Source organism: Mus pahari, chromosome 20, assembly GCF_900095145.1.
Source record: "Mus pahari chromosome 20, PAHARI_EIJ_v1.1, whole genome shotgun sequence".
Lineage (NCBI taxonomy): Eukaryota > Metazoa > Chordata > Mammalia > Rodentia > Muridae > Mus > Mus pahari.
This window is the reverse complement of record NC_034609.1, coordinates 49,109,345-49,119,287: the sequence shown is the minus strand read 5'-3', so window position 1 is coordinate 49,119,287 and position 9,943 is coordinate 49,109,345. Positions and strand designations below refer to the sequence as shown.

Sequence of the window (9,943 nt, the reverse complement as noted above, 5' to 3'; positions counted from 1 at the left end):
GCATAGAAGCAAGGATCTCCCCCTCAGGAGTGCCCTCCCAGAGGAAAGCAGGACAATGAAGAAAATCCGAGACACCAGGGTGCTTCAGCAGCAGCAGTATTAAGTAATCATGAATAATATTCTCCAAGGTTCCTCTTCAAACTATCATTTTAGGGACATGGAGCTAAGGAATGGTGTGAAAATTTAATGAAGCCAGTGAGACTGTCATCAAAGAATCAGTGGGCTGCATGATTATGCACAGCTCCAGCTCTCCCAGATGTGATTCCATCTCTTCTTGATGGGTCAAAAGGCACTCAAGTGCTGGGGAGATGTCTCAGTGGTGAGGTGCCTGCTGTGCAAGCATGAGAACCGGAGTTTGGCTCTGTAAAGGCTGGGTGAGGGAGCACACTTCTAGAATGTCAACTGGGGGATGGAGACTGCCAGAGCCATAAGATTTGCTGGCAACAAACCTGGATGAATTAATATGGTCCAGATCCAGTGAAAGATCCTGACTCCAAAAATACAGTGGAGAGCAACTGAAGATGATGCCCAAAGCTAACTCGTCTCCACTTGCATATGTGTGTGTGCCTGCACTCATACACGCATATACCACATGCACACATGCATACACCACATGTACACATTCACACACAACACTACACATACATTCACACATACACGTGCCACACACACACACACACACAAATACATACACAGACATCACATACACACAGAGACAACACACACATATACACACCACATACATACATACATACATATTACATAACCACAGAGACCACATATACACATAGACCACATACATACATACATACATACACACATACACCACATACACAGAAACCACACACATGCACACATACACACACCACATACATACATGCATACATACGTACATACAGACCACACAGGCACATACACATATATACATGTACACCCCACACAGACACATATGTGTATCTGTCTCCTCTTCCCCCTCCTCCTCCTTGTCCCAGCAGAGCTGTTGCAAACATTATTTTCATTGCACAGTAAGAGCTATGAAAAATAAATTCCCATTTTACAACTAGTTTGTTATTTCCTGGACAGATGAGGTCATAAAATACAGCATTTAAATACTGACAACACACAAGAAAACATTGCTTTAAATTTCTGTGGGGAAAAGTAATTATCTCTCGTGGCAGCTGATTTAAAAATAATCTTCACTCTGATCAGGCTTCACCCTACAAACATGGAGCACGGGTTCTCCTGTAGACCGCAGAGGCAACTACTATCATTTGTGTTCTCAACAATACCATCAGTATGGGATGAGGTCTCGAGTGTGCCTGAGGTACACAGATAATTTTGGAAATGGGTACATCTGTGTATGCTTATCAGAGGGCATGTGCACGGGCGTGGCTTGCTTGTGTTGGTGCATGAATGCGTGTTCGTGTGTGCACACGTGTGCACATGCATCTGGAGTCCAGGGGACAACTTCAGATGTCAGTCCTTAGGCAACAACACCAACAAGCATGAACCCTGTTCTTTTGAAACAGGGTCTCTCACTAGCCAGGACTTTGCCAAGCAAGCTAAGCCACTGACCAGCAGGCCCTAGACCTGCTTCTTTTAAACTTCCCTAGTGCTGGCAACACAAATGTGCAGGGATACCTGGATATTTCTTTAACACAGGTCCTGGGGCTTGAACTTAGGTCCTCATGCTTATGTGGCAAACACTTTACCAGCTAAGCTATCTCTCCAGCCCAGAAATGGTTGTATTTGACAAATAACCTTGGCCAGTTAAATGCTGGAGAATAAAACAGAAAATGCCCTACAGGATGTTGTGAGAAAATATCCATAGTTGTGGTTAGGTCTGTAATTAGCCATCATTCTACAAAATTAGCCTCTGGAACCAAGACTAACCACCCGGGAATACATTAGAATGACATGGGTGTCAGGTTTGGAAGATCGTAATGTGAGAATCCAGGCCACAGTTCCTCATAGTAGCCTTTCTCACAGATATGCTGTCTGTGAGCCCTTAACTAACAGACTTCCTGGTTCCATTGTCTCTTACCTGCAGAGGAAGTTAAACCTAAGGGGCTATTAGTGGATGAACAACCCATTCCCTACCCACTCCTGCCTGAGTATCAGGCAGCCCGGCTGCAGGCTTGTGTCATGGGTCCTCCCCAGTCCCCAGAAAAGCTCTAAGACAGGAGCTCACTTCTCCCACTAGAGCTTTGGTTTCCTCTCTTCAGAGGCCCAGCCACGTTGTCTATCTCTGGTTGGGGCCTGAAATTTCTTCAGAAACCCCATTTTGCTGTTGTCTGTCTGTGTCATAAATAACTCTATTAATAAACTCCACACCCTCAAAAACCATCCCTGTGTCTCTCTTCTGTGAAGGGTCAGGCATATAATGTGACAGCTATTGTGTTAAATAATTCTTCCACCCACAAGGTACCTAGACCCTGAGGACACAAAGGGACTTTCCTGAGCCCCACACTTAGAATGTAGCTTGGGTGACAGAGCCACAGGTGTCCCCTCTGCTGGGTATTAGACTTGGTCTTTACCTGGTCTCATTAAATGTCCTGACATCCCAGACGCACCAACGAACTGTTACTGTATAGTATCTCAAAAGAAGAGCATACATAGACAATGTACAGAGGTAATAAACCACAAAATTGCAATCTGCCATGATTTTATTGATTTCAGATTCTAAATGTAGAATTCTCAGACTAACCTGGCATAATCTGTTCAGGGGAGGGGGCACTGCCATTGTGCTTTAGTGTGAGATGGGTAGAAATGGTGGTATGCCCTCCAGACCTGTGAAGTGGGTAGAAGTGGCGGCATGCCCTCTAGACCAAATAGATTCACCTTCTCACCAATTTTCTTCCTCACTTGTTGTCTGGTCCTATACCATTGCAAGAGGGTAGAAATGTATACAGGAACAGAGTATCATACCGATTTTCTCCTGAGTTTGTTATGCCTCCTAGCTTGTTGTAGCAATTCTGGGTTCTTTAGTATAAAGAGAAATCAAAAAGAAAAAAAAATATCTCTTATCTTGGCTTAAGAAGTACAGGGATATATGTTAGCCCACACATATGTACAGAATATAAACATATTTATATGTTCTATGTACACAGTGGATGGTGGCCTATTCATTATAAATAGAGTTAATTTAGACTCTACAAAAATAATCATTTTGGATAGGCACATGCAAGCCGGGACACTTAAACCTATTTATAAAATACATCTCTATAGATTTTTGTCTTGTTTTGTTTATAAATATAAATGTTGCTGCTTAGCTGTGGGCAAAATGATTGGAATGCAAACCCAGAGTCCCCAGTTACATATAAAATCTGCCTCCACCTACTGTACACTGTTTCAAGTATTCATCCCCAGTGTGCGGCACCAGGTGATCATGTCTCCTATGAGTTACAGGTGCATACCTCATTTGCCCAGGGATTAAAACCCACCCCAAGAATCCAAAGTTCCATGTTTTTTTTTTTAAATATTATTAACAGTAGATACTTCTTAAAATAACATCATCTTAGCTTTGACTTTCTTTTAGAAATGGATGCAGTCAAGGCTCTGCCTCTTGTCCGCCCACACTCAGTGGTCTGCAGAGCCATCCTCATAGGGTGGGGACTGGGAGGCCACGAAAGGCTCATTTTGCTTCTGTTCCTCCTTCAGGCCGGCCACCTGCTCAGTGATGGAGGAGAAGGACAGCTGGTCGTGCTCCATGATGTGAACTTGGTCTTCATCCTTGTCTTTCTTCACATAGAACATCTTCCTGAACTTCTTCAGCTCGTGGAGTTCACAGAAGGTTTCCAGGACAACCAGCATGGCGATGAGTCCGAGGAGCAGGTAACCTGGGCGGCAGAGAACAGACAGCATCTTAGTCTGACCTAGTTACCATAAAAATCAAGACGGAACAACTCCTCCCCGTCCCACGCCACACACGAGGGTTCTCCCGCAGGTGGGTCCACTCCAGCTGATTTCTAGGAAGGTTTGAAGTCCACAGAGCTCACAGGGATGCAGAGAGAAAGAACAAAAAATGACTTTAGCCGCCAGTGACCTTGGATTAGTCACAATCCCAGGCTTCGGGTGTGGTGTGATTGAGCTTCACACAAGGAGGAGGGTCACCCATGCAAGGGAGTGCAAAGGCCAGAGGACACTGGATGTCCTGTCTGATGCTCTTCACTTTATTTCCTTGAGACAATGTCTCTCACTGGACCTGGCATTAGGATGGCAGCCAGCAAGCCTGAGGATGGTCCTGCCTCCACCTCAGCCAGCTAGGGCTGCACGTGTGCAGCCTGCTTTTTATGTGAATGCTGGAAATGCAGCGCAGGTCCTCATGCCTGCTGTGCTCACACCTATCCGCCAAGCAGTCTCTCCAAGCCTGGCTTCAGTTGTCTTTAAGTGTTAAACACTCTTTATTTGATATCATGCACAAACCACGTCAAAATGCCATTCAGTACTAAAAGACGGCAACCTTTGACACAGGGAGTTCTAATCAAATCTTAAATCGGCATCGTCAAAAACAGACAACTGTTTCCTGATGTTTAGCTGCTGCCCGTACAGGTCAGTGAACACAGACTGAAACACAGCTCGGTCTTCTGCTTGATTCTGAGTCAGCGAAGGACTGTTCTTGTGTTCAAACACATTCAAGTGCCTGGTTGCATACATCTAAGTATAAAACCATTCTGTCGCTTTTGCAGTGACACCTCATCTTTGTAGAAAGTTGAATGTCGCTAAGGGAGGGAGAAGAGTGAAGAATTTACACAACTGGAATAGTTATTTTCAAAAGGATGATACCCACCAGACTACCAATCACTTGTACCTAAATCCGGACTGTCCAACAGAAACACCGTTACCATTCATGATCTGAATTCTGCTGTAGGAACTGAATTATGGTACACATTAAAAGCCATGAGACATTGTTTTATAATAAATAAGGCAGGTGTTTTTACTCATCAGGAAAAGCCATTAGGTCTGCTCTTTCTCCCTTTCTCTTAATCTTAATTAAAAGTGAATATTATTCTGTTCCAGGGTTGTACTTCTTGGTGTTCTTTAAATACTCAGCATAGCCTCTCCCCCGGCCATGCCGCTGCTCTTGTTAGCACCTGTGTAAGGCAATCCAGAGGCCCGATCTATCTTCTGCCCAAACAGACCTGGAGATCTGGTCCATTCTATGCTCGCCTGCCCTTTCCGCAGTGGGCACACTTCTGAACAAGAATCTTCTTGCCCTTTTCAACATCAGCCATTTTTAATTTGCTCCCCGCTGCTCAGCACTGCTAATGCCTCAGCCTGAAGCCAGGCCATCCTGTCCTCTCCTGGCTTCACTCTTAGAGGAATAAAGCAGTCAATTGGTGCTCATGTGGCTTTCCTTAGATCAAATGGCTTGTGATAGTCACCCAGTGTGACCCTTTCCTCACCGACTCTAGGATCAGAGTCACGAAATGTTTTTCCTGTTTCGTGAGCACCTTTCCAAGCACTCGATAGCACCGTCATGATGTCTGCTTCCTGAGCCTATTCATTTCATGGTCTGGTAGTAAATCGTAAAAAAGATTTCCAGAAAATGCAGACAAGGAAAGTTAAAGTTTGCATTGTTGGGGCTTGGGTGGGTCCTGGATATGTCAGGCACAGTTTAGGCCTCGCCAGGTTTGACTGTTGGCTTTGGCAGTAAGCTGGTGCCACGGGGACGTTTTCGCGCTTGGCAGTAGCACTGGAAGCAGTAGCACTAGCCGAATCTATTCCCTTCATGGCTATTATTTAAGCAGACTCTGGAACTCTGACGGAAGAGCCCACGGGGTTTCAGGTAAGCTGTGGGATTTGATCCCACCTACATCCTCGGAACATTCATTCCTTAGATGATCAAGTCCTGAACACTCCAAGCATAAAATCTCTCCTGGTTGGCTGCCTGAAAAACATGGCCCACAATGTAACGAGGGTGCAGGTTAAGGAAGAATCTGGTATTCTGTGGGCAGCTGAGAGAGTTCCCGTGCCAGGAGAAAGAGGGTAATTTACCCAGAGGAAAGTATAACCAGAAGACACAGCCATAGGATATTTTACTTCTCTAGTTCACGAAGAAATTAGAAAGCAAAATGGAAGTTAAACAACTGACCTGCTAGCTTTTAAAAAGTTAAGATGATGTCTATATTGTCATCAAAGCCACACACAATTTTTTTTTTATTGTCAATGCCACCCAAGGAGGGTGGGAACTCAGATACCAGTGATTGTGTGGATGTGTGTTCCATTTGGGGACCTCAAAGTTGTGATCTATGAGTCAAAAAAAAAAAGTATATTCATTTGGAGATATATAGATATAGATATATACATATACATATATAGATATATATATAGATAGATAGATATATCTATATATATTCAGTTTTTCAAGACAGGGTTTCTCTGTACAGCCCTGGCTGTCCTGGAACTCACTTTGNAGACCAGGCTGGCCTTGAACCCAGAAATCTGCCTGTCTCTGCCTCCCGAGTGCTGGGATTAAAGGAGTGTGCCACCACGCCCGGCTTGAGGCCCATATTTTTATTTCTTAGAAAAAATCTCAAATATAAGAAGTGTAATACAAAAAGATCTCCACTCTGAGGTGGTTTGCCATGCTACCAAATTATAGGTAACAAAGACAGTCAAAGGGTGAGGAGGGTGGGCTGTAGGGTGGTCCCAGAGGCACATACAGACTAAAATATAGAGTATGAAGCCCTCATTGCAGGACTTTGGCAAATATTTACTGCCCTTGGACTGGAGCCAGAAGCCATCGAAAGCACTAGGGTTTTGTGAGTGTCGGCTTTGTTCCTGGGGAGCCTACCGTTTCATGGAAATATTCAAAGGCACACACAGTTCAACCAACCACTTCATGGGTTTAAAACCACAAGACCAAGACGGGGTGAGGGCGTGCCCGCTGTTCAAGAATCCATGACTTCCTATAAGCTAGGACTGAGCCAGGTCACAGAAAAAAAGAATTGAGAGAAGGCAGAAATGGAAACTGTGTTGCAATTGCTTGCTACATGTCCTGAACACACAGAAAATAAGCCAATTCTTCCAAATGGATGAGTGACATTTTTTTTCCAGCTTGTATATTGTCTGGTGTGTGTGTGTGTGTGTGCACATGTGTCCCTGGAGGTGTGTTTGCTGGTGAATGTGCATGTAGATGCCAGAGATTGACATTCTATATCTTCCGTGGCTCTCCAGTTTATTTGAGTTTCTCCCTAAACCCGGAGCTTGCATTTTCAGCTAGCCTGACCCACCAGCGACCCTGGGATCCTCCTGAATCTGTCCCATTCTGGCATGGTTCCACACCTGGCTTGTTATATGGATGCTAAAGGTCTGGACTTGGGATTTCCTACTCGTGTCCACAGGCACTTTAATCTAAAAGTCATTGTCTACTTCATTTTCCATACTAAATCCTAAAAACAATTGATGTCAGGTAACTTTGAAACAGAATAACATAAAAATGAGGTCATACCCACCCTCCCCTGCCCTGGTCACTAACAACATGTTCTTTAATTTTCCAGATTTCTCAAAGTGGTCGCTGACCTCATTTTTATGTTATTTTGTTTCGAAGTTACCTGACATCAATTGTTTTTAGGAGTTAGTATGGAAAATGAAGTCTTATTGTCTTCTGTGTGAAATGTTTAACAGTGTAATCTAAGTTAGGTTAGTAGAAGTTGGCTACCACGCCTGTGACACGGTTAGAGACACTGACCAGGGAGGGAGATGGCAGGCAGTGAGGAGCCTCACAAGTGTGAGGCCCTGAGTTGGATTCTCCAACTCCTTGGGGAAGCTGTTGTCCTGGCCTATGTTGTGATCCCAGAGATGGTGAGATGGCTGTTGGGGACACGTGGGTCTCTGGAGCTCACTGCTCAGCCAGTCTAGGCAGCTTGATGAAATACCAAGCCAAAGAGAGACCCTGAAGAAAGCACTGGAGAAAGGACCAGGGAGGTTGTCCTCCAACAAACAAGGACAGCTACACACCCCCACGAAAATACACACAAGAAACTCAGCGGGGACACGCGTGCACCCCACATGAAAACACATAGGAGTCACAGAGCACAGGGAACTAAGCAAAAGGAATTGTGGAGGGAATGGTGAAGAGAGTCAGCCATGGGAAGTCAGAGACCAAAAAGAAAATATTCCAAAGAGAAAGCAAGCAGTAGGCATGACTGCCAATCCCAGACAGAATGGAACGTGGGGGGTTGGGGAGTAGACAGAAGAGACACAACAGCCTGCCCACCACGTGTACTCACACGTGATTCCGATCTTGTACAGCTCTCGGAACTTCTGGTTGTAGCCTTCCCCTGGAACATAGTCCCCCAGGCCAATGGTGCTCAGGGAGATGAAACAGAAGTAAAAAGACTCCAGGAAGTTCCAGTCATCCTCCAGCACAGAGAACACGGCGGCAGGGATGAAGAAGAAGCAGGACACGGTGACAAATCCCAGCAGAACGGCATGGACAATGGCCACCACCTGCTTGGAGAAGCCCCAGCGTATGTGGAAGTAGAGGACCGGTCTGCGGGTGACATGCACGGTGACACGCTGGACCACGGCCGTCAGGAAGAGGAGGGTGAACGGGATGCCGATGACAGAGTAGATGATGCAGAAGGCTTTGCCCCCATCTGACAAGGGTACCGTGTGGCCATAGCCTGTAGGGAGGAAAAGCTCCGTTGAGTGCACCGGAAGCAGAACGAAAGTTAGGAAACAACATGCACGTGGGCCATAAGGAAGAGAGGACGTGGAATGTTAGGTGTGAGCCTTCGGAGGCTCTGGCCTCTGATGGTCTGCAAAACTCAGCATGGGTGACAGTCATTTGTAAGGCAAGATGTGTGAATCATAAGAAAGTTAAGGGGAGGGACCCAGCAAACAAGAAAGGCTTCATTCAGACTGTACCCAACCACCCCAAGGATTGGACAAGTGTGATCGAGCAAATAGAAAACCAATTACCTACAAGAGCCGAAGAAAGAGCCACACTTTCAAATAACTCTTCTCTGGCTTTCAGTAGGAAGGAGCCCTGAACCCTAAGCCAGGGCTCTTGAACTCCATACGGCCTGCTCCCATCCTGAGGAGGGTATTTTATCGTTTTATTTTCACATCACACGTGCCTATGTGTCTATGTGAGACTCTGTGTACACGAGTGCAGGTCCCCGCAGAGACGAAGGCCACCTGAGGTGAGCATTAAGAATCGAACTCCAGTACTCAATGCTCTGTGCTGTCTCTTGAGCCCCCATTCCTATTTATCAATGAATCTACAGTTTCATGACTGGTAGGAGACACCCCCAAGATCCCCTCTGGTGACATTTGAAGTGTCCCTTCCCCCTTCTTCATGATGTCAGGCCAGCTCCTCTCATGCACAGGTCTCTAGTTTAAGACACACCACAGGGCTGAGCAGGAAGAGCTGAGTGCTAAAGGACAGCAGCCTCATCGCCTCAGACCACCCAGGAAAACTCACGCCAGGACACCCCACTCATCAAGGTTGATCCCTCTATCCACGCTCCTCCCAGGATCCTAGACAACCTCTATTGATAAGATAAACTACACTTCCATTTGAACCAGATGACTCTTGGAATGTCCGGGTAGGACTGACAAATAAAGGTGTGTGAGGGGAAGCCGACTGATAAGAGTAAGGGGGTGGGGTGGGGTGGAGCAGACCCTGTACAGGCACGGAAAGCAAAATCCCAGTGAGTCAAGGGCTGGGTAATTCTTTCAGAGTCTCTTAGCCCAGGCTCTAGCTTCAGAACACAGCCAGAGCTCCACACATTTCCCTCTTGTCATTTCCACACACAAAAACACTGGCACTCTGCCCTACCAGTAAACCACAGCAGTTACTTTAGGACTAGTGACTGTTACTTTAGGATTAGTGATTGTTACGTTAGGACTAGAGATTGTTACTTTAGGATTAGTGATTGTTACTTTAGGATTAGTGATTGTTACTTTAGGATTAGTGATTGTTACTTTAGGA

At 45.6% G+C, this 9,943-nt stretch overlaps 1 protein-coding gene and 1 pseudogene across 1 annotated transcript in view; both read right to left on the bottom strand.

Annotated features, from left to right (window-relative positions):
* Positions 1 to 2,648: 2,648 nt before the first annotated feature.
* Kcnk1 (potassium two pore domain channel subfamily K member 1) overlaps positions 2,649 to 9,943 on the bottom strand; it is a 39,012-nt gene continuing 31,717 nt past the window's right edge. Inside the window, exons 2-3 of the mRNA XM_021220473.1 lie at positions 8,235 to 8,630; positions 2,649 to 3,839 (exon numbers count right to left, since the gene is read on the bottom strand). Coding sequence (XP_021076132.1) covers positions 3,580 to 3,839; positions 8,235 to 8,630 — 656 coding nt within the window. The 3' untranslated portion in view covers positions 2,649 to 3,579. The remainder of the gene's footprint in view (positions 3,840 to 8,234; positions 8,631 to 9,943) is intronic.
* On the bottom strand, positions 4,937 to 5,234 carry LOC115062702 (annotated as a pseudogene).